The sequence below is a fragment of the Pyrus communis genome, chromosome 14 (assembly GCF_041283825.1).
Source record: "Pyrus communis isolate YQ-2024b chromosome 14, ASM4128382v1, whole genome shotgun sequence".
Taxonomy (NCBI): Eukaryota; Viridiplantae; Streptophyta; class Magnoliopsida; order Rosales; family Rosaceae; genus Pyrus; species Pyrus communis.
Window position 1 is genome coordinate 11590315 of NC_142578.1, and position 25749 is coordinate 11616063.

The 25749-nt window shown below is 38.5% G+C and overlaps 1 protein-coding gene across 1 annotated transcript; it reads right to left on the reverse strand.

The window, feature by feature from the left end:
• Window positions 1-578: 578 nt before the first annotated feature.
• On the reverse strand, window positions 579-1277 carry LOC137712232 (uncharacterized). Its single transcript, XM_068451344.2, has one exon. The coding sequence runs from the start codon at window positions 1275-1277 to the stop codon at window positions 579-581; it is 699 nt and encodes a 232-aa protein (XP_068307445.2).
• Between the last annotated feature and the right edge of the window lie 24472 nt (window positions 1278-25749).

Genomic DNA, 25749 nt, shown 5'->3' on the forward strand with positions numbered 1-25749 from the left:
GAAAACTAATGAAAATGGCTTAAAAACTTTGAATTTTAATGATAAGGACAAAATAAAGGGTAAAGTGAATAGTACCATGATTGACTTTTTAGTGTAAAAATATGGTTTTTCGTTAAAATAAACAGTACCGTGAATTTTTCGTTAAAACTGTTTTGATTTAATGCATTGTAATTTTTATAAACATATTTATTTATATAATTTCTAATTTCGCAGCAATGTGCAAACATAATTTCTAGTTGCATCCAAATCATCAGGCGGGCTCAAATGACGCTAGCACATGGTGCAAAGACAGGTACAAAAATAACCTCCCAATCGTGATAAAATCTTGTCTCCTCCACCAGCGCTAAAATATGTTCTTGAGATGAGCAGCATGTATCTCAGGGAATTAACAAAGTAATCAAACCAGCTGGATAAGAATTAAAACTCTGGCTTATAAAGTTAGAAAATTAATCCTCAACCAATTCAAAAATCCATAACATGCACGTCAGAATACTAATTCTCCAAAACATGCCAAATTTAATCCATAATATAACATTAGAAACTAATAAGAGAAAGGAACTTAATTCTTCTCAGCTTCTTCAAGCAGAAGGATACTGGGATCCAGCACGCATGATGACAGAAAAGACCAGAATCAGCTTGTGAGCATCCCAGCAAAAACCAATCAGATCACCTTCTTTCAGTTGCCGCCTCTTCACAAATTCACGGCTCCATGTACTAATCAAAACATAAGTTCCGGAGCCCTTCCAACGCTTGAAAATCAATTGATGTTCGGAGCTCGTATTAAGATCATAGATTCTAATCCCTGCTCCCTGATTTTCGACACGGTTAATAATTTGATGGCTCAAGTAGGGCAAGATATGTTTCTTAACCAACTTTCTCCTCAGCACTAGCCTGCTGGCCCTGTGCATGTTCCGTCCAACGTCGGTCATCGTCAGAGTTTTCTTGATCGGCCACGGCTCCATGTACCGGCTCGAGTTGGTTGGCCCCTTCCAAATCTGCTGCACGGCCTCATTGAAGCTGTATTTGATCAGCAGGCGGGAAATCTTTGCAGCCACTTCATTTCTTCGCTTCATGAACTTTTGCATAGCATTCTCAGTAGCAGACAGTGTTTCATGCTCTGGGTTCGAAGCAAACGCAGTGTCGTCCTCTACTGTTCTCTTCAATTTGGTCCAAGTTGGATCGAATAAATTCAGTTCTGTTGACAGTTTGTCTTGAACTTGGTTTTCTGACTCTGCGCAGCAGGGAGTGGCAAGCGATAGATCTGTGCAGACTTCCATTGCTGAAAAGGAGAGAAATTAGCAAGTCTTTTACGATTATGAAAACTTAGATTGACTACGGGTGGTAGATGCTACCTTTTAGAAGCTCAAAAAGTCTTTAGCCTCTCAGTTTTATAATGTTTTACATGTAACAACACTTGATTGGCTTTATAGTTTTAATTTGATTCAAACACTTTGTTTACCTAACTCCCATGGCTCCACACACCCTCAAGAACAACTTGAGCCCATTTCAACACTTGTTGAGTATATGGCAGCATTCAAATGTAATACTTGAGACATGAATATGGCTCGAGAAGCACTCAAGATGGGTTCAAGTTATTCTCGAGGGCTATCAAGCAATGTGAACTAGGCAAAGGGTTTGAATGCAATTAAAACAATAAGGTCAACTAAGTCTTTTTTTATACATAAACATGGACAAAAATCTAAGAAATGAGGGGCAAAAGCCTTTTAGGACCTCAAAAAAAAAGGGTCATTTTTCTAAATTTTCGATTGATATAAGAGAGGCGATCACAACTCATGAACCCACTCTGGTTATTGAGTGGCTTCACAGGGTAGATCCAAAGGTATGCCAGAAAGAGAGAAAAATTGTGGATGGTTCATGTGCAATACATAGCATAACAATTTTAGAGTGAATGGATAAGAAGTTGATACATGACTGTTCAAACTGGTTTAGCAGGTCCAACTTCATTTTCAGCTTTAAATTTGAACAACAAAACAGAATCAGTGCAAACAATTATTTAATTTGTTAAAGTCTCTCTATGTTTAAAAATCAAATGTGGATAGGATAATTATAGGAAAGGTGAAGTGGAAGTCAAAACCAATAATACTCTCTATGAATGGTAAAGAAATTTCATAGGTATGCTAGTGACACAACAGCCACATTAAATACTGTGATAGTTCTATCTATTAATGCTATTTGGTTATATTTATGAGAAATTGTAAATCTTATTGTTTTTATTTGAATACCTGGTTTGCCTAAACTTTAGAAAGCACAAAAGAGTGAGATGCGGTCTCTAACTACTAATGTTCTTTGACTGAAACCTTTGTGGTTTTCAGTTTTTTATTGAAATCCCTAACATTAATGTGATATTGTATTTCTATGTAAGTTATTATATTTTTAAATTAAAAATAAAATTTGTAGTTATTTATATTAATGAAATTTTAAATTAAACCCATAATTTATGAGATTTAAAATATCAAAAATAAATTATACTCCAATACTGTGTGTGTGTGTGTGTGTGTGTGTGTGTATACACATGGGTACATTCATCAAAACAAACCAAAAAAATATTGTACCAAAACATGGTTACATTTTTCAAAAAAAAAAAAAAAAAAAAAATTAGGCTTAATAACATTATTAAATTTCTTCTATTAAACTTGACATGAATACATTCTCACATCAACGAAATATAATGTACCCATATAAGTTTAAAAATGGATTAAAAAAAAGATTGAATGAATTTTATATAAAAAATGAGTACATTTTATATTAAAAAAGGGGTATATTTTACATATAAAAAATTGGTATTTTAAGCATGGGTGCATTTAAGATTAGAAAAAAATTGAAAAATTATATAAATGGGTACATATAAGTAAAAAATTGAAAACTTATTCTAATTTCACCTTTTATATTTTAGAAATGTTTTGAATTGAAATTAATTAGGAGTTTAATAAGGGTGATACATTCATCAAAACTAACCAAAAAATTATTGTAGCAAAACATGAGTACATTTTTCAAAAACACAAAAAACAAATTAGGTTTAATAACATTATTAAATTTCTTTTATTAAACTTGACATGGATACATTCTCAAATCAACAAAATATAATGTACCCATAATAATAGCATAGATAATGTGTCCATATAAGTTTAAAAATGGATTAGAGAAAAGATTGAATGAATTATATATATAAAATGAGTACATTTTATATTAAAAAAGGGATATATTTTGCATATAACAAATTAGTATATTTAAGAATGGGTACCTACTGAACAAGAGAGGTATGGCTTGAGAGCAACAAAAAAAGCAGAGTTCCCAAAAAGAACTTGAAGAAGTAAATAGACAGCACAACAGTTAGAAAGCACAAAAGAGTGAGATTTTTCAAAATAAAACAAAACTCAGAGAGGACACGTAATAGACATTCAAATATGGTAAGACAATGCCGTTGATGTGAGATAAGAGAGGCGATCTCCTTTCTCATTATTATTCCTCTAAAAATGGGCATTTTTCTAAATTTCCCATTGACATGAGAGAGGCGATCACAAGTTCTCAATCGGCTATGGTTGCTAGGGCGGGTTGGAATTGTAGATCTAAATATATGCGAGAAAGAGACTTGGACGAAAAATTGTGACATATGCAATACAAACCATAATAATTTTGGAATGAATGCATAGGAAGGTGATACATGACTGTTCGAATTGGTTTATCCGATCCAATGTGATTTTCAAATTGATAAATTGATATATTTAATTTTTATCTGAATACCTGGTTCGCCGAGAGTTTAGATATATTCAGCCGCCAGGCAGAAGAAAAGTTGGTTGTGTCGCCGAACAAGAGAGATGTGTCTTGAGAGCAACAAAAAAGGCGGAGTTTCCTAAAAGAAATTAAGAAATAATTAGACAACACAAGAGCTACAAAGCACAAAAAGAGTTGGATTTTCAAAATAAAACAAAATCGGACAGGACACGTAATAGACATGCAAATATGGTAAAATAGTGCCGTTGATGTGGAAGTTACTACAGGTACGTAAATTGAAAAACTTACATATGGAAACAAATTTGGAAATCGTTACATGGAAAGCTGGCGTAATTTGCATCTGTTTAAGTTAATAGATTTATGCGGTTAGTTTTTATTAAGAACTTAAACTTGAAATTTAAACAACAAATAGAAGTTATAAAGTGAGAATTGTGGATGCAAATTTCCGCCGTCTTTTTCTTTGACGAAAATGCACCTGCAAAATAATAACACCTAAGATTAAGACCAAAAGCCTCACGCGCCCAAGATGAATGGGGGGGGGGGGGGGCTTGGCCAAAGAATCTCCGATACCAAAGTTAGAATTTGAGAGAGAAAGTGTTTAAGAATTTTTGAGGAGAGAATGGCCTCGCATTTTAGTAAGAAAACATGACTATTTATAGGGGACTGATCGGCCCTATTTAGAGAATAGAGGCCGGCCACATATGGTCAAATTGTGAGTGTAATTGCAATATATTATGTGAAATAATATCTTGCAATTAACTTGGCAATTAATCCCAAATTGAATAGGAAAATTGGGAGTTACCTTTTGAGTGAGAATTTGATGAGGAGTGATGAGAGGGTTTTGAATAATTACCATTTCGATTACCTTTGACTCTTCATTGATTGAATTGTTATTGTCTGTTGCATGCGTGTGGGATTCTCGGTGTGCCTCAAGGATAATTTTGTCTTTTTCACCCAAAAAGTACACGTGTCGGCTCCATAATTTTCTTGATTACTTTTGGCTCCACAAATGCCCCCATACCTGCTGGGCTGCTAGTAGGAAAGGGTAGCAGGTGTAGAGATCTCCAATTTTGATACAGATTCCCATTTGGACTTGGAATTAGATTCTTCTAGAAAAGGTAAATAAATCACTTCCAAAGCCTATTTAAGCTTACCTTAAGTAAGGGATTAAATCAACTTTGGAGGGCAATTATTTATCCCTACAAGAAAGAGAGAAAGCTAGAGGATATCTATTACCCCATCCCTAGCGCTCTTCTTTGCTTGCCTATGCAAAAAACCATCTTCCGTTGATTTCTTTATCTTCTTTGCACCGCACCAATGTAAGAAAAAAATTAATTTTCTTTGTCTTTTCTTAGGAGGTGCTGCTACAGGGCAATTGTCGGGATGGTGCGGCACGTCGGCTGGCAGGGGCCAGGAGTCGGCCTGCCATGAGCTGAGAATGTGGTGTGGTAGGGGCCACAACTTGTGCTACTCGGCTTGACTGAAGCAAAGGGCTGGCTCGACATGGGCGAGGAAGTGGCATGGCATAGGCCACGGTTTGGGTTACCACGTCTGGGCTGCTTGCTAAGAATGAGGAAACTGCTTGAGTTTGATTTCTTAGCTGCCGTAGATGGAGCAATCAAGGACAAAGCTGCCAAGATCGGAGCTGCTAAAGATGAAATGTTTGATGAGCGAACTGTTGAGTGTGAAGTGGCTTTTTCCCCCTGACCATTTGCTACTTAGCTGGCCTTCGAATATTGGATCTTTTGAGCTGTGTTGCCTTCTCGCATTGGAGTGCAATTAGTTTACCCTCTCGCACTAGAGAGTAAACCCCAATGGGTGTCAGGGAATTAGTTTACCCTCTCGCACTAGAGAGCAATTAGTTTATCCTCTCACACTGGAGAGCAGACCTAAATGGTTGTTGGGGAATTAGTTTACCCTCTCGCACTAGAGAGTAATTAGTTTATCCTCTCGCACTGGAGAGCAGACCCAGATGGGTGTCGGGGAATTAGTTAACCCTCTTGCACTGGAGTGCAAATAGTTTATCCTCTCGCATTGAAGAGCAAACCCAGATAGGTGTCAGGGAATTAGTTTACTCTTTCGTACTGAAAGGCAATTAGTTTATCCTTTCGCATTGGAGCGTAGACCCAGATGGGTGTCGGAAAATTAGTTTATCCTCTCGCACCGGAGAGCAGACCTAGATGGGTGTTAGGGAATTAGTTTACCCTCTCGCACTGGAGATCAATTAGTTTATCATCTCGCACTGGAGAGCATACCCAGATGGGTGTCAGGGAATTAATTTACCTTCTCGCACTGGAAAGTATGGAAATCGTTGTTGTGAGCGCAATTAAGGAAAACTGGACTGCTAGATAATTGAAATAATCATTAACTGTGAAGTCTTGTTCGGCAATCTACATGAGACTTCGAACTGTTTGTGGAACCTGCGTAAAGGTGTAAGTGAGAAACGCAACGAGCTGCTTCCGAACATTCTTCAAGTATTGCGCCATTGTTAAATGTTTTGTCATGTGCCATTCCGAGGCTTGGTTGATGATCAACTGAGAATCTAAATAGATTGCAAGCTTCTTCATCGCTAAGTTTTTAGCAAGCAAGGTCTATTAATAAAGCCTTGTCTTTTGCTTTTTCGTTGGATGCTTTGAAGTTTGGAGTGCAATGGGCTTGGTCAACGCGATTAGGAGACACAGGGCAAGATGGCAAGGTTAGGAGCCGTGGTGCAAGATTGGCACGGTTTGGAGCCATGATGACAGATCAAGGGCTGTAGAGAACCATGAAGCAGGTAGGCATGACTGTGAGTATGAAGCTGGGGTCGGCTCGGGCTAGGTTGTGCACCGTAGGAGGAAATGGACTAATAGGTCATGGATGCTCGGTTGCCGGTGATGTGTTGCTTTAGTATTATGGAGTGATGAGAATAAGACATGCTGCCAGTTTGGGCTAGTGTGTTCTTTTGGTACTCGTTTGCCTCTATTGCGCCATTAGGCTGGGTTGCTGCATTTGTTGGAACATAAGTAATCATTGTATCCTCAAATGTATATAGGATGGTTCTGTTTGCTCGATCTTGTCAATGAAATGTTAATGTTACCTATTTATGTTGATCATGTCTCATCGAAGCGCTTTGTTAGAAGCTTTGTTGGGTTAGAAATCATTTAATCGCTCAATCATGCGCCTTTTTACTTCTTCCAAAATTTTCCTTTGTTGGGGTAACGGAGCTCTCGGCTGCCTCCAGTCGTGACCTGTTAGTCTAGGCTGCTCCTCTATGTGTTTGGCTCATCTATATCGCATCTGTGGTGCATGTGGTATGTTCCTAACAGGCAAGCAAATTTCTTCGTAGGTTGCTGGTTGAACTTGAGCCGGATTGTGTGACTGCTTATCTCCATTTTTCGTGCTACCTACTCAGATGTAAGGTGGATGATGCTTATTGCGGGCTTCGCCGTGAATGAACACTTTGCCTGGAAAAGGTTGCTCATGTTGATTATTAAAGTGTGGCCTCAACTGTGAATGTATGCTCGTCTGTGGGCTTAACCAAAAGCGCATGCTCCTCCGCGGGCTAAGACGAGAGTATATGCTATCTCGGGGGCCCAGTTGGGAGTGTACACTGCCAGAACGCTTGGTTCATGATTGGTCAAGTGGCTGCTTGGTTCATGACTGGTCAAGTTTTGTTCTTTGCCATTGTCTTACTTCGGGACATCTCATTTGGGGCACGCTGCATCTCGGTATGTTACAAGAGCTGATTCACTTAGGTAGTCTGTTGTACGAGGGCGCTTGTTAACTTTATGACTTGTCGAGATAAATGCTGTTCGCCATTTTGAGTAGAAGAGCATGGACGGTATACGTCTCCTTAAGTAGTGGAAGTGTAATGGATTCCAGGCGCGAGGTTTGAGATGGGATTTGTTAAATCTGCAGAGAAATGGGGTGAAAATACCCTTGATTCAATCGTCGGTCTAGAAATCTAAAGCTGGGATGGATGGTTGAACAAGTTTTGGGATTGCATGGAAGGCCACGAGAGTGGGCTGGGTCACGTGAGTGAGCTGATCTGCATGCAAGGCGCTTGGGTGCGGTGCAGCCTGGTTTGCTTGGCGTTAGGCTGAGGGTGAATTGGGCTTGGAGCGTGCTGAGCTCGCGTTGAGTCGCAACTTTGGCTTCTTGTGCGGCTCAGGTCGGTTCGCCTTGGGCATGGGCCCATGTAAGCTGGAGTAGCGTTGGGCGCTATTGCCTTGGGCTTGCAGCCGCCTGGTTTTGGGCTAGCATCTATTAGGCTTGCTAGGGTGAAGCATTTTGGGTTGCTTTGATCTAAGCTTGAGGCATTATGGCGCTAGCCTGGGTCTGCTGCTGTGAGGTGGCACATGCATGGGCTTGCTGATACATGGCTGCCTACCTACCGTAGGTAGATGGCTCACCAAGGGCTACCACAATGGTTGCTGCAATGGTGGTTGCCACGGTGATGCCCCATGGGGGTGGTGCTACTTCACTAACCATTGTGTTAAGCCTTGTAGATCGTCGTGGTGGGACTATGCCTCAATCTCTATTGCTTGGTCCAAATCCTTAAACGTAGGAAGTTCCGTTCTTTGTGGTTTTCGAATTTCTAGTCATTGTACTTTTCTTTTACATTTGTTCAAAGAACTTTATAAAAAATTCTAGGAATAAGAATGTACGAAAAATCTGCAAATGAAAGAAAAATTGGAAACTTTGAATGCAAGAGTCTTCTTTTAGCGTGTGAATCAAGCTCTCAATGAAAGCACCAATTTGTGGATGCAAATTTCCGCTGTCTTCTCCTTTGACGAAAATGCACCTACAAAATAATAACACCTAAGATTAAGGCCAAAAGCCTCACGCACCCACAATGAATGGAAGGGCTTTGGCTGAGGAATCTCCGATGCCAAAGTTACAATTTAAGAGATAAAGTGTTTAGGAATTTTTGGAGAGAGAATGGCTTAGCATTTTAGTGAGAAAAATGACTATTTATAGGGGAATGACTGGCCCTATGGTCAAATTGTGAGTGTAATTGCAAGATATTATGTGATCTCAAATTGAATAAGAAAATTGTGAGTTACCTTTTGAGTGAGGATTTGACGAGGAGTAATGAGAGGGTTTTGAATAAATACCATTTTGATCACCCTTGTCTCTTCCTTGATTGAGTTGTTATTGTCTGTTGCATGCACGTCGGAATCCCGATGTGCCTTGAGGTAATTTTGTCTTTTTAACCCAAAAGTACACGAGTCGCCTCCATAATTTTCTTGACTATTTTTGGCTCCACAAGCATATACTAACTTATTGTTAGGTTGATAATTAAAGAGATTTTATCAATTGTATTGTGTAATTTTTTTTTTAATGTTATTATTGGAGGATATATGAATTGAGATCTATTTCAACATTGAGAAAAGACTTTCGTTGATGCACATATTTCACTTAATTTAAATTTGAGGCAATGTCAGTCTAAGCTTATAACTTGGTTTAAATTTGAGATATGTTTTTAGTTTCCTTGAAGTAATTTGAACGTCTTTTTGTTCTCCAACTCCGTGTGATTGAGTTGGGCCTTTTCATGCTTAATATTAAATTTTCACCCAATAGGTTTAAAAGGGCGTTTATAAGGTGGTGCGGATCGGAATTCAACGGTCGTGATTTGCCGAATTCACAGTAGAACCGGGTTTTTGTGACCTAGTGTAATTAAAAACTTTTAATTTTTTTATTTACTGGTTATGTTTTTGTTGAAAAGAAAGGGGAGGTGGGGAACTGAGAGATTATTGGCCTGTCGAAGTTGGAAAGTGAGGCAAAGAAAGGGAGTTGGGGTGAGGATTCGATTTCAGGTGGATTAAAGCTCCATTGCAACTATGACCCGATAATCTTATACATTTAATTTTTTTTGTCCACTAGGTGTGTGTTTGTGTTTTTTTTTTTTCTTCAACGAGAGAGGGAGCCAGTGAAGGGTGAAAGTGTTCGATTTTAGGTGAATTGATTGTAACCCAGTAAATCCTATACCTTTAAAAAAAAATTGTTCGATGATGTGTACTAGTCGGAGAGAGAATGATAGTTGAGGGTTGTATTCTTAGGGAAAAAGAGACAGAAAGATGGAGTTGGTGAAGGGTGTGAACGCTTGATTTCATGTTAATTGAAGTTGCGCTTGGATTGGAGTTGACAAGGGTGGTTCATCCAGAACCTTAGAAGAAACTCAGGTTGTGAAGGTCAGTCTTTGAAGAAATCTAGATGCTCTATTATAATACATTTGCATTTTATTTTGGTATCACTTTCAAAATAAATGGGCTAATTGGGTCACCTATTAAACCTACGCGTTTTTTAAGGTGCGGTCTGAATGTGGTTCATTAGATCAAATCTGACAGGCTAAAAATCAATCCATCAAAATGAGTTTGCGATGAAACTGGGTCATAAATGACTCGTCATTAAATGAAAAGAATACCCGACACCAACTTAAAATTTTTTGGATTTAACTCTCTCCCTCCCTAACAACAACAGTAACCTTCTTAAATTTGTGTGCTCCTCCCAAACTCTCTATCTCCAGCAAGCGCTCAAATTTCCTTCCCATTCAAAATATTGCTTCTCATTCAAAACCTAGTGGTACTTATGATATGCTTGTCTTCTCCAGCCTCATTGCACTTACATACAGCGGTTCAAAAAATCAGGGGAGTTTTATTCAAGGGTGTCTAGTCGGTTTCACATAAAGGACGTGTTTTTCACTTCAATCAAGTTAGGTTTAGAGTCATAATCAATGTCATATTTGATTCTCCATAATAAATTTCAAATTCGATGAGTAATGCTTTCTTCACAATAGATGTAAAGCTATGAAACTTTGTTGACAGGTTGTTGTAAGGGTATCTATAGTTGAATTTGTTTGTGTTAAGGATATGCTAACCCACGGTATTCAACTAGTAACCAAAGAAGAAAATTCTTATAAAAGAAAGGTTAACAACTTATTCCAAGCCCCATGTGTTGGGATTGATAAGGAGAAGTTTGATGAGGCACATCTTTGTTCCTTTAGGGCAACCTGCTTTGGCGACCTTGAGTAACTGACCTATTTAATAGGTTATGAAATGAACAAGTTCGCAAAGCAGGGTTTCTGCCTCATTATTGGGCTAGGATGTAACGAACTCCATGATGTAAAGGTTGAGCTAGAACGGATTAGGCTACTTAAGGAGTTTTTCCTGGGAAATTAGGGTTGGTAGGTGAAAGTAGCAAAGGGAGGAAAAAAATAGGACATAGGTAAAGCAAAGGCCACTCCTAAGAAAGTCACCAAAAAAATATATTTGACTTGTTGGGAGATTGAAATGGTCTTTATGGAGTGCAAGAACGAGAATGATGCCTTCAAGCTAGGTCTGGTTTACTTGGCTGAGGTTGTGTTGATTGGGACAAATACCAATGTAGCTATGAATCCAGACTATGTCTACCTTGTGGAGAATATGTATAGGCTCAACAATTTTGCATTGGGTTCTAACTTCTTTGAACAATTTTAAGACAGCCTCTCCTACATTACTTTTAGGAAAGGTAAAGGTACAGTTGATGGTGATGGTTAAGAAGATGATGAGGAAGAAGAAGAAGAAGTTAGGGAACCAAGAAAGGGCATTGGTTCGAATGGGGCTGCAAAGGATGTTCATACGCTTTTCAGGTATTATGTGCTGCTTTCATTGGTAATATTGACTTTATTACAATGATTGAATAATAATTAATTAAGCAATAGGTAAAAGTGTAGGCATACGAAAAAAATTTCCCAAATTAAGATGTCCTTATGTTACTGTAAGATGATGGATCCAAGAGCTACACCGAGAATTATACGATGGAAGACAACAAAGAAGTAACCGATCCATGAACAATTGAAGTTGTACATAACTGAGAGCAGAGAGGTATCACTGTATTTCAAAACTTTTGAAATTTATGAATGAAAGTGAATGTCTATGAATAATGTGTGAAAATGTAAACCTAATGAGTGAATTTAAATAGAAGGTTGTGGAGATATGAAAGATTGTTATCGCTAAAGCAGAGAAGAACAAAGCGTACTAGACGTGGGTTGATGAAGTCGATGTTATGATACCTGACAACCTTATTTCCAACACAAATGATGTTGGTGAGTTGAAACTGTAGATTAAGGATTTGAAAGTGTCAAGAGAAGGAGATTTCAGATAAGAAAGTGCTGACAAAAGTGGAAGAGTTGTCCAAGGTGGTGGAAAGAAAAATTTGGTAACAAAACGGACTGGTTTCTAGTAATGTATCCCACTTAATTTCTCCTAATGTTGAAAATTGTGGCAATTGTGATGTTGAGTGTCTTTTCGTATCGATAAAATATTGTACATGTTTTTTCTAATTATTTTATACTTGTGGATAGAACTACTGTGAATGCTACCATGATGCGAGGACAACTCAAAGATTAACTAGAGGCCAGAAATGCATTGTGTTTAAAGGATTTGGGCTGGTGTTGTTGAAAACAATGATGGGGTAGGGGTGGAGTTTAGTAGATCATGGTTGGATGTTGTGAAGTGGGTCTACATGCCCCTGAGCCTTGATCACCATTGGGTTGCTGTCAAGATGAATCTTAAAGCTAAGAAAATAATTGTGTATGACTCATTAAATATAGCAACCAACTAGCGCCAAGCAGCTGTAAAATTGGCATTGCTCACGTGTTACCGGATGTCCTCAAAAGCCAACTATGGGAGGGGAAGAAAGAACCTTGGCCAATCATGATAATTCCAAGGTCCTCACAACAAGACAAAGAGTGAGTTGAAATGTTAGTGAATTTAGTCAAATTATTGAATTGTTACTGAAAGTTGTTGAATTGTTGTATGGCACATGGGGGATTGTAGTATTTTCACTTTAAAATTGATTCAGTTGGTTTTTGCCGACTTTCCTTTAGTTGTAGTAACGCCGTCCAATGTCCTTGCATTTCAACTCATGATGACAGTTGACATGTTGCATGGGGTACACGATTTGTAGAATGATTCGTGATTAACAATTTTAGTGTTAGTGTAGAATGATCGGGAATGAACAGTGTTAGTGTAGGGGAAGAAATACATTATTGTTGATATGTGGTGCTAGACAACTTTTTTATTTGTTAACACATTTTGTAGTTGTTTCGGATGCATGTAATGTGTTGGACAGTTGGTTGATTGGGAATGTTCTAAATATTTATCTATATTTGTAGTTGTTTTAGATGAATTCGTAAACATGTTGAACCAATGTTTTTCCATATTTCTACATATTAATTAGCAAATATGTTGAACCAATGAGGATTAGCAAGGGCTCATTCATAAACAATACGATGAGCAAACAAGGACATATAGTGATCACCAAAGCAAATATATTAAGTAAAGATAATTTGTTCAAATACTAAAGGTTACATTGCCCACAAATAAACCACATTTCACAAAAAAAAATCTTAAAGTATAAAACTATCCAACCGTCTAAGCTAGCTAAAAACTCAAACAAGAAACATAAAGTACTACTACTAGAACATCAAGAAACATTAATTAAAACTATTGGAACCAATCTGTGTAATTCTAAGTAACCTACAATACAATAAAACTACCGCAAGTAAACCTTAGGCTCGCCAACGCAGGGAGAGGGGGGTGTGGTTGGCCGAAGGCTCTCCGACGGTCAAATTAGTGAATGATTTGAGATTCAAGCAATGGGCAAGAGAATTAAAGTATATAGATTGCGTTGCCATAGATGAACACTATGTGGGTGTATTTGAATCGTGGGAGAGATTTTTTAGGATAAAATCCTCATTCTAAGCCGGAGAATCCTAGAGGATATCTAGTATGTAGATATTACATCCTCTTAGTAGTTGTGATTATTTGCGGCACACATATATCCCTAGATTGTAGGGACTACAAAACATATAGGATCTGATTGTGTCTATATTCGGGGTTAAATCGCGTGTCTTGTGGAACAAGCATGGTCATCCAGTGGAGTCGCTAGGACTCCGCCTATTACCCTGACATTGAGCGATGGTGGCACCTTGCTCCGTATGATATAGCTCTACCTAGAGCTGGTGAGTCCATGACCAGACTTTTGCAATAATAGTATTCGAATCCGCTTTACTCCGACCTTGAAAATCATGGTCCCACAAAAACGTCTAAACTTTAAAATTAAACAACCATCCAAATTCTTAAACTTCTCAACTTCATCATCATTTATTGTTACCTCTACAGTGACTATTATTTGACCATTTAGCCAACGCATTTGTTTTTTTTTTTTTTTTTTTTTTTTTTTGGGGAGGAGCTGGAAACGCGTTAGTGACTATCCTCTCCCTATGGTCCAGACCAACTCTTGACTCATCCCTTACACCATCTTCCTTTCTACTTTCTGGTTGAGGGAAGCAAAGGATTAGATCATCCTCGAACATCTTATTAACTATAACCAATCATCTAGCTATTTCAGATGATATCCATGATGCGAAAATAGTTAAGCACACAAATTAACCCTCTTGTTGTCAAATTGTAGTAAGGATGCAAGTAGGGATCGTTCTGGACCGGGGATTAGGAGGGCTTGCTAAAACCTCTAAACTGACTCAAAAACATAAGAACAAAGTTAAAAACGTTCACAAAGACTCAAATGACTCAAAACAAGTTCAAAAGACTCAAAACTGCCTAAAAACACTAACTAGGCAGTTTCTGACCTTAAACACAATTTTGGACGAATTTAAGATTATAAGTTGATTCAAAACACTTTAAAACACAAACTAAACAGATTCTAAACACTATAGAACAAGAAAGTAAAGGGGGGTTTTGATTTGACGAAAATTGAAATAACAAAACAAGTTATAAAACTAGGCAGATTGTAAAACGAATTTTGAAAACAAGATGATGGATGGATTAGTTAGAGGTCCGTTCTCCACACATGACATATTTATATATGAATCGACTTTCCAATTGCTCTTGACTAACTATGATGCTCAACACCCCAAGTTAACCGTGATGCACTAATTAACCATCAGATTTCCTTATGTCATTAAATTGGATGATGCATGCGACAATTCAAATTATTCTCCAATGGTCCTCAACATGAATGCATAGAAGAGGTACAGTGAGAGATCATTATGCTCTATGAGAATCATAAGTGTTGACGAGGCAATTGTAACTATGAATGCATGATACTCTTGCCAAGAATTCAATTAACGCGATTGTGACTAGCAACCTTCACTACTCATGTTTATAAACTTGTGACGATTAGGTGAAACTCGTTTATAAACTAGCATCGAGTTCATGCATGAAAACTAAGTATGCATCCTTAATCAACATACACAAACAAGTTTTTAATAAACAAATAATTGAATTGCAATCACAACTTAACAAATCACAATTGGAAGAAATCAATTCATATTTCAAACATGTTCATGGCTTCAAACTTTCCCCTAACTAATTAGGGGTTTAGCCACTCATGATTACAGCAAACTCAGAGAGTAATAACAAAGTAAACATTGAAAACAAGAACGAAGTACACCTAAGAACACTCCAATCTACGAGCATGAAACGTTCAAGGCCTCCTTCCTCTCCTAATTGCTGCGGCACAAGGGTTTTGGTGAGTTTAGGGGGTTATGGATGATGTAGAATGATGGATTTAGGTTTAGGATGGATGTAGGGGATGGCAAGGGAAGTTTTTGGGCAGAAAATATGGAGAATGGTGAAGTATGGATGTGTTAGAGAGAAGGCATGAATTTCTGGCGTGAATGGTGAATGAATGAATGTTTTGTGGCTGCAACAAGGAGGTTTATTAATAGGATTTCAGGAATTAAAACCCTAGGTTATTTAGGTAATCAGAATTTAAGTCAAAAGCTTTTAGAAATAGGAAATCAAATCAGAAAAGTGAAGGAAACTACCTAAAACCCACGGCAAAGGGATTAAACACAAAAGGAATGTGTTTTAATGCAATGAAATAGGAAAGAATCATCTCCCTTGCACGGCAAGGAAGATGAAAGGTCAAGGGAGATGCACGGCAAGGCTTTTATAGGAAATAAGTGAGTGTTTAATTCCCCAAATCCATTCTAAGAATCAGGAATTAAGTTAAATCCCTTTAGAATAGGTAATTGAAATCAGGAATTAGGGAAAAAAGGGCTAAGTCTTGCGGCAAAGGGAGGAAAAGAAAGGGAAAGTGCAATTAAACTTGCAGATTTTGGGAGAAAAGGAATGTATAGGTGCGGCTAAGACTTTTAAGACAAGGATTGGGACATAATCTTGCAGATTTTGGGAGAGAAAAGGAAGGTAACTCATGGCAAGAAAAGAGAAAGGATTTAAAGCCAGAAATTTGGAGAGAAAAGGAAAGTAACTCACGGCACAATTTAGGACATGTCTAGGGCTTCTAGAACATGTGATTTAGGCAACCAACATTATTTGGAAACTTGCACAATTGGAAACCTTTCAAGAATAGAAACTCCCCATAATGGAAACTGGTTTCCAATTCTTGATTCCTCCTTCTTCCTTCGATTCTAGGCTCACTTGGTCTTCAATTTCGTCCAACACTTTGGCTCCAAGCATAAGCTATCCATCTTTAGCCCAAAAGTGCTCCAAAAGACTCTAAAATGCACCATTTTGCTTCCTTAGCCATATGAACCTAAAAACACACAAAAGAAGCATAAAGGACTAGAATACTAAGGAAACACTACGTAAATGCATGAGAACAAGCCAATTAAGTCGCATAAATATGCTCCTATCAAATTCCCCCACACTTAGCTTTTGCTAGTCCTCGAGCAAAACAAACAAACTAAACAAAACGAAACAAAACAAACAAAGGACAATCTAAACCTTCCAACGTTGCCTCAGGGATTTCCAATGCACATGACATGTTAAAATTCATTATCTCCACAGATTTTAGTCATCTTCCCACTTAAGTACATTCTTAATCATAGTCACCACATACTAGTTCACAATTAAGCATTTAAAACCATGTTTTGAATGTAGTAACATGCCTTAGAGAATTTGCTCAATTCCTTACAAGATATGCACTCAATTTTCACTCAGATTTTCTAACTACACACCCTAATCTAGTTATATGTGAGAAGATTGATGTAAACATGAAAACGAACACTCACATATATGTATCACAAGGAAAGCAATTTCTGGAGTTAATAAGCATGTTTAGATATGATCTCATGAATGGAATGCTACTACTTAGACGCGAGAACCAGTGACACCATATGCTCATACCAAATTCAAACTCCACAAATTGAAACACATAACACTCAAGATTGAAGTTGAGGGTTGTAATGGGGCTTGGGGTGTTTGGCTAACAACGAAGGGATATGGAAAACAAAGGTTCTTAAAGAAATAGTGAGCAAAGCAATTGAATCAACTTAGAATTCACTTTTGAATGAAAACTCAATGTTTGAACAAAAAGGGAGAATTTAGACAATTTAGGGCCAGATTTGGTGTTTTGGACCCTTTCTTCAACATTCAACACTTAATCACTCATTCTTACATCTTTTCAAGCTCTTTTTCCTTTCTTTCTTTCTTTTCTTTTCTGTTTTTCTTTTTCATACGTTTTTCACAACTTTTTCTTTTCTTTTGAATCTCAAAACATACATATAACTTTAAGAACAAACATTCCCTCCCCCACACTCATTTTCTTGCATAATGTAACTCAAAAGGAATTCATTTAAGTCATGCTCATTATCTTTTAAGAACAAGGGTGTGGACTGTCCTAAACTAGGCTAGGTGAGGATAATGTGGGTTAACAAAGAATAAAGGCTAAACAAGGCTCAACTGGGTTAACTTAAACATATAATGAAGTAGGATACACGGCAATTTGGCTTTGGTGGTGGTCACTACACAACTTCTTCTTGAATATGTGTTATGTAAATCAATAACATGCTTCGAATGAAATGGGCATGAGTTCTAGCATTTGGAACTATATGATGAAACGCCTTCTAAGTAGTAACCAAGCAAAGAATAATGAGACCATGCAACGACTTTAGAAAACAATAATGCACAGATTTTAACTCTCCAAATAACGTTTAGGCTCAAGTCTCACAAGGTTGTAGCGTTTGTTTGAGTTCCTTCCTTCAAGCATGTTACAAAAACGAAATTTTCTTTTATGATTGCATGTGAAGTCATACATTATAACCATAACCAAGCATATGCCAAGAGTAAATCAAACTTTTCTCCATGTTTATAACTCTTTTTAACAGTCATGCAATTACAAACCAAATCCTCATCATTGTGTTGGAAGGTCCCCTAAGACACAAACACACAAAAACGACTCAAAACACTCTTTTTAGGCTTTTCAAAACATGTTTTTCAAATTTTTATGTGATTTTCGGAGTTATAAAACAAAACACACTAAAACACTCCAAAACAGCTTAAAAACACTTTAAAACAGCAAGGAACAACACTTGAAGTTATGAGTGATAAAATCCCACGAATTTGCATCAAATATACTTAGCTACCCCCCCCCCCCCCAACACTTAAATCAAACATTGTCCTCAATGTTTTAGACATAAAGTCACACAAAACACAAGTAAATATGCAAACAGCAACTAAACAACATAACATGGCAGATTAGAAACCATCAACAAAGAGAAGGGTTTGAGGAACGCAAATCTGGAATTCAGGGGATTCCTAGGGCTTCCTTTGGTGAGTGGATGGGTTGCCTCCCACATAGCGCTTGCTTTAACGTCGTACAGCCGGACGAAGAACACGTTCACTCCAAGTTGGAACCCACGGCATACAAGGGAAGCTCTTCCACAACATGCTCCACAAAGTTCTCATAGTATGGCTTCAATCTATGCCCATTTACCTTGAACTCTTGGCGACTTTCTAAGCTTTGGACTTGGACTGCACCATGAGGAAAAACATTAGTAACAACAAGAGGTCCAATCCATTTAGAACGTAACTTACCAGGGAATAACTGAAGTCTTGAATCAAAAAACAACACTTTCTGCCCCTTGGAGAACGTTTTGGTACGAAGCATCTTATCATGATAAGCCTTCGTCTTGTCCTTGTAGATGCGAGCATTCTGGTAAGCCTCATTCCTAATCTCCTCAAGTTCATCTAATTGGAGCTTCCTATGAACTCTAGCAGCGTCTATGTCCAAATTGAAGGTTTTCAAAGCCCAATGTGCCTTGTGCTCTAACTCAACGGGCAAATGACATGGCTTACCATATATAAGCCGAAAAGGTGACATGCCAAGGGGAGTTTTGTAAGCCGTACGATAGGCCCACAATGCATTGTCCAAGCGCAAACTCCAATCTCTTCTTGAGGGTCCCACGGTTTTCTCTAGGACTTGTTTGATCTCCCTATTTGAAACCTCAGCTTGCCCATTAGTTTGAGGGTGATAAGGTGTTGAAACCTTATGCGTAACGTTGTACTTCTTGAGCAAAGCTTCAATGGTGTGGTTACAAAAGTGAGAACCCCCATCACTGATTAAAACTCGTGGCATCCTAAACCTAGCAAAAATATTAGATTTTACAAAATCTGCAACAACCATAGAATCGTTAGTACGGGTGGCTTTGGCTTCCACCCATTTGGAAACATAATCGACAGCTAGCAAGATGTAAGTGAAACCAAAAGATGGAGGAAAGGGGCCCATGAAATCAATACCCCAAACATCAAAAATTTCCACAAAGGAGAGAGATTGCTGCGGCATTTGGTCCTTAGGCCCTATGTTACCTGTTCTTTGACACTTATCACATGTTAAACAAAACATTTTAGCATCTTTAGAGAGATTAGGCCAATAAAATCCAGATTGTAACACCTTTAGGGCTGTCCTTTGGGTGCCAAAATGTCCTCCACATGCATAAGTATGGCAGAATGTAAGAATGAAATTAAATTCAGATTCGGGCACACATCTACGCACAATCTGATCTGGGCAGAATTTCCATAAATATGGATCATCCCAAACATAAAAACGTGCATCATGAACAAGTTTATCATGTTGGAACTTGTTTAGGGTACTAGGAACTTGCTTAGACACCAAGAAATTGACCAAATCGGCATACCAAGGGGTTCTTACCTCAATGGACAGAAGTTGCTCATCCGGGAATGTTTCTAAGATAGGAATGGACTCTTCTTTACCCACCATTCGGCTGAGGTGGTCAGCCACCACGTTTTCACACCCTTTCTTGTCTCGAATTTCAAGATCGAACTCTTGAAGTAGGAGCATCCAACGAATGAGTCTTGGCTTGGCCTCCTTTTTGGTGAGAAGATACTTCAAGGCTGCATGGTCAGTGAAAACAATTACTTTAGTACCAAGAAGATATGATCTAAACTTATCTAATGCAAATACAATAGCCAAGAGTTCTTTTTCGGTTGTGGAATAATTCAGTTGGGCATCATTCAACGTCCGTGAGGCATAGTAGATGACATGCGGCCTCTTGTCTTTCCTTTGCCCTAAAACAGCCCCTAGAGCATAATCAGAGGCGTCACACATTAACTCAAAAGGGAGGCTCCAATCAGGTGGAACAATGATTGGTGCCGTGGTCAACAACTCCTTGAGTTGATTGAATGAAGCCGTGCACTCCTTGGTGAATTCAAACGCCACTTCTTTTTGTAGGAGACGGCAAAGAGGTTGTGCAACTTTTGAGAAATCCTTGATAAACCTACGATAGAATCCTGCATGGCCAAGAAAAGAATGAACCTCTCTAACCGAAGTTGGAGAGGGTAAGTGACGTACAAGATCTATTTTGGATTTATCAACTTCAATGTCGTTTTCAGAGATGATATGACCTAAAACTATGCCTTGTTTAACCATGAAATGACACTTTTCCCAATTAAGAACAAGGTTAGTTTCAACACAACGTTTTAGAATCAAACTAAGATTATGCAAGCAACCATCAAAAGAATCACCAAAGACGCTGAAATCATCCATAAAAACTTCAATGATTTTCTCAACATAATCAGAAAATATGCTCATCATGCATCTTTGAAATGTGGCAGGTGCATTACATAAACCAAAAGGCATGCGACGATATGCAAATGTACCAAAAGGGCATGTGAAAGTTGTTTTTTCTTGGTTCTCGGGTGCTATGACAATTTGATTATAACCAGAGTAACCATCAAGAAAACAATAGAAAGCATAACCCACTAACCTTTCAAGCATCTGGTCAATGAACGGCAATGGGAAGTGGTCCTTCCTTGTGTTGGCATTTAGCTTCCTATAGTCGATGCACACCCTCCAACCAGTTTGAATGCGCGTAGGAACAAGCTCATTCTCGGCATTTGCAACCACAGTCACTCCAGACTTCTTTGGAACACATTGCACGGGTGAAACCCACTTACTATCCGAGATTGGATAGATGACTCCACAATCTAGAAGTTTGATTATCTCCTTCTTCACAACTTCCATCATCGGAGGGTTAAGACAGCGTTGAGCCTCTCTAGTTGGTTTGGCCTCTTCCTCAAGAAATATGTGATGCATGCATGTTGTAGGGCTTATACCTTTGATATCGGCCAATGTCCATCCTAGGGCAGATTTGAACTCTCTCAAAACGTGAACTAGTTTCTCCTCTTCTTGGGCCATGAGGGATGAGGAGATGATGGCAGGTAGGGTCTCATTTTCTCCCAAGAAAATGTACTTCAAATGGCTTGGTAGTGGTTTTAGTTCAAGGACGGGTGCCTGAATGATGGGCGGAAGCAAACTGTTAGTCGAAATAGGAATTGACTCACGATTAGGAAACTTACCACCATGCGTAGGCAACAACTCAAGGGCAGCAACCATCTCCCTAACTTCCTCACTAGGAGGCACGGCATAGTGTGATCTAGGTGTGCCGTGGGTTAACCTAGGTGTTACCTCCTCGTTGTTGCGTTCCATGCCTCTTGTAATGGCTTTTTCAAGCGCATCGTCATTCAAATCGTCAAGATATCCCTGCGCCAAAGAATCAATTATATCAATAGAGAAACATGAATGGTCCTCACTAGGGTACTTAATAGAATCAGAAAGATTGAAATTAATAACTTCCCCATCAAATTCCATGGACAAAGTTCCATTAAACACGTCAATCTTGGTCCGAGCCGTTTTCATGAATGGCCTTCCAAGGAGGATGGGTAATGAAGTGGCATGATCCGATTCATCCATGTCAAGAACATAGAAATCCGCCAAGAAGATTAAATGATTAACTAAAACATCTTCCAAAACTCCCTTTGGATAGGCGTTAGATCTATCGGCCAATTGTATGATTACACCATCATTTTTCAATGCTCCTACATTCATAGATGCATAAATTGAGTATGGCATAACATTTATAGAGGCACCTAAGTCTAGCATGGCAGATTCAAAGCGAATATTACCAATGACACAAGGAATTGTAAAACTACCTGGATCTTTGCATTTTGGGTAGTTTTTGTTGCAAGATGGCGGAGACATTTTCACTTACCTTGACAACCTCCTTGGTCGAAATCTTCTTCCTAGTGGTGCACAACTCCTTCAAAAACTTGGCATAGTGTGGAACTTGCTTGATTGCATCCAAAAGGGGTATGTTAACTTGAACTTTCCTAAATGTCTCTAGAATGTCTTTTTCAGCTTCCTCCTTCTTTGTTTGCATGAACCTACTAGGAAAAGGAACATTCAAAGGAAAAACATTAGTAGGAACTGAATTTGACACATTCTTACCTTTATTGGACAGATTGGATGGCTTAGGGTCACTAGAAACTTACGGCAAAGGGAGTTCCACCCTTGCCGTGGGTTTGGTTGTTTCCCCCTCTTCAAAGTGCAGTTTTTCATCCTCTTTGTGACCTGTTTTTGATGAAGAACCTACCCCAACTTCTTTTCCACTTCTCAACAGTATGGCTTTTGCACTTTCGAACCCTCCTTTTGGATTTAGAATGGTAGAACTAGGGAGTTGAACTTGGTCTCGAAATTTACCTACAAAATCTGCAATCTGCCCAATTTGTTTCTCCAAACGATCCACCCTTTTGTCATTGTTTTGCATTGCCTTGGCTTGATTTTCTTGCCCCTGAGACAATTTAGTTAGTAATTTAAGAAGTGTATCATTGTCTAAAGTGTTACCTGAGCTTGTTTGGGCAGATTGTGGAGGTGCTTGTGTGGGTGCGTATGGTTTGTTGTAGAAGCCCGGGGGTTGTTGCCTAAAGCCTCCTTGTGATTGGGGTTGTTGTGGCTCCCTCCACTTGAAGTTTGGGTGATCTCTCCAACCGGGATTGTAGGTGTTGGAATATGGATCGTTCCTTGGTTGATTTTGGCTTTGAAAGCCAATTGCATTCGCGGTCTCCCATCCACCATTCTCAATAAGTTGAGGACACTTGTCAGAAACATGTCCTTGAATAGAACATACGCCACACACCATTGGTCCTTGGATCCTCATACCTTCGGCCATCTGAGACACAATAGAAGTAAGATTAGCTAATTGAGATTGAATATCGGATGAAGAACTTACCTCATTCACTTGTGGCAGTGGGTTATCCCTTTGTCCCACGCCTTCGTATTGTTGTGCATTGTGTGCTCGGTTTACAATTAGAGTTTTGGCATCCAACGGAGTCTTGTCCACTAATGCACCACCCGCCGAGGCATCTAGCATTTGACGTTCCATGGGAAGGAGTCCCTCGTAGAAATATTGAATGAGCAGCTCCTCCTTCATTTGATGTTGTGGACATGAAGCAACAAGTGATTTAAAATGTTCATAATAAGATGGAAACGACTCACCTTGATTTTGTTGGATGCCACTAATTCGTTTCCTCAAGAGAATGATCTTTGCAGTGGGAAAGAATTTCTCTAAGAATGCACGTTTCATACTTTCCCAAGAATTGACAGTTCCGGGGGCCAATTCAAATAACCAATCTTTGGCCTTGTCCATAAGTGAGAATGGAAAGGCTTTCATCTTCAAAATACTCCCATCCACATTGATGGGTGTCATACTTGAGCAAACTACTTCAAATTCCTTAAGATGTTTGTTAGGATCTTCCATGGACAGCCCATGGAATTTAGGAATATGATGTAATAAACTAAACTTAAGTTCAAATTCGTCCGTCTTACCCTGAGCTTCCGTGGGGTATTGTATGCATAAAGGAACGACATTGTCTATACCTGAGGCAGAGAGCTCTTTGATGGTTCGATTGTCCACGGCCATGGTTTGTACTTCCTCCACAAACTGTGCCGTGGCCTCTCCTTCCTCACCTCCTTCGTCAAACTCAGATGTAGAGCTAGGAGACGGTGGGTTAGGATTTTTTTGATTCTTTTGCTTCCTCAAGGTCCGCTCAAAATCGTCGTCAAAGTCAACGATGTGCTCACGAACAGGTTTTGAACTCCTAGTCATAAACTAGGACCTAGAAACAAAAACAAGAATAAGGTCAGTAACTAAAACGAAAATATATGAAAAAGAAATAAAAGAATTAATGAGGGATTAGCAAAGTTGCTAATCCCCGGCAACGGCGCCAAAATTTGATGCGAAAATAGTTAAGCACACAAATTAACCCTCTTGTTGTCAAATTGTAGTAAGGATGCAAGTAGGGATTGTTCTGGACTGGGGATTAGGAGGGCTTGCTAAAACCTCTAAACTGACTCAAAAACATAAGAACAAAGTTAAAAACGTTCACAAAGACTCAAAGGACTCAAAACAAGTTCAAAAGACTCAAAACTGCCTAAAAACACTAACTAGGCAGTTTCTGACCTTAAACACAATTTTGGACGAATTTAAGATTATAAGTTGATTCAAAACACTTTAAAACACAAACTAAACAGATTCTAAACACTATAGAACAAGAAAGTAAAAGGGGGGTTTTGATTTGACGAAAATTGAAATAACAAAACAAGTTATAAAACTAGGCAGATTGTAAAACGAATTTTGAAAACAAGATGATGGATGGATTAGTTAGAGGTCCGTTCTCCACACATGACATATTTATATATGAATCGACTTTCCAATTGCTCTTCACTAACTATGATGCTTAACACCCCAAGTTAACCGTGATGCACTAATTAACCATCAGATTTCCTTATGTCATTAAATTGGATGATGCATGCGACAATTCAAATTATTCTCCAATGGTCCTCAACATGAATGCATAGAAGAGGTATAGTGAGAGATCATTATGCTCTTTGAGAATCATAAGTGTTGACGAGGCAATTGTAACTATGAATGCATGATACTCTTGCCAAGAATTCAATTAACGCGATTGTGACTAGCAACCTTCACTACTCATGTTTATAAACTTGTGACGATTAGGTGAAACTCGTTTATAAACTAGCATCGAGTTCATGCATGAAAACTAAGTATGCATCCTTAATCAACATACACAAACAAGTTTTTAATAAACAGATAATTGAATTGCAATCACAACTTAACAAATCACAATTGGAAGAAATCAATTCATATTTCAAACATGTTCATGGCTTCAAACTTTCCCCTAACTAATTAGGGGTTTAGCCACTCATGATTACAGCAAACTCAGAGAGTAATAACAAAGTAAACATTGAAAACAAGAACGAAGTACACCTAAGAACACTCAAATTTGCGAGCATGAAACGTTCAAGGCCTCCTTCCTCTCCTAATTGCTGCGGCACAAGGGTTTTGGTGAGTTTAGGGGGTCATGGATGATGTAGAATGATGGATTTAGGTTTAGGATGGATGTAGGGGACGGCAAGGGAAGTTTTTGGGCAGAAAATATGGAGAATGGTGAAGTATGGATGTGTTAGAGAGAAGGCATGAATTTCTGGCGTGAATGGTGAATGAATGAATGTTTTGTGGCTGCAACAAGGAGGTTTATTAATAGGATTTCAGGAATTAAAACCCTAGGTTATTTAGGTAATCAGAATTTAAGTCAAAAGCTTTTAGAAATAGGAAATCAAATCAGAAAAGTGAAGGAAACTACCTAAAACCCACGGCAAAGGATTAAACACAAAAGGAATGTGTTTTAATGCAATGAAATAGGAAAGAATCATCTCCCTTGCACGGCAAGGAAGAGGAAAGGTCAAGGGAGATGCACGGCAAGGCTTTTATAGGAAATAAGTGAGTGTTTAATTCCCCAAATCCATTCTAAGAATCAGGAATTAAGTTAAATCCCTTTAGAATAGGTAATTGAAATCAGGAATTAGGGGAAAAAGGGCTAAGTCTTGCGGCAA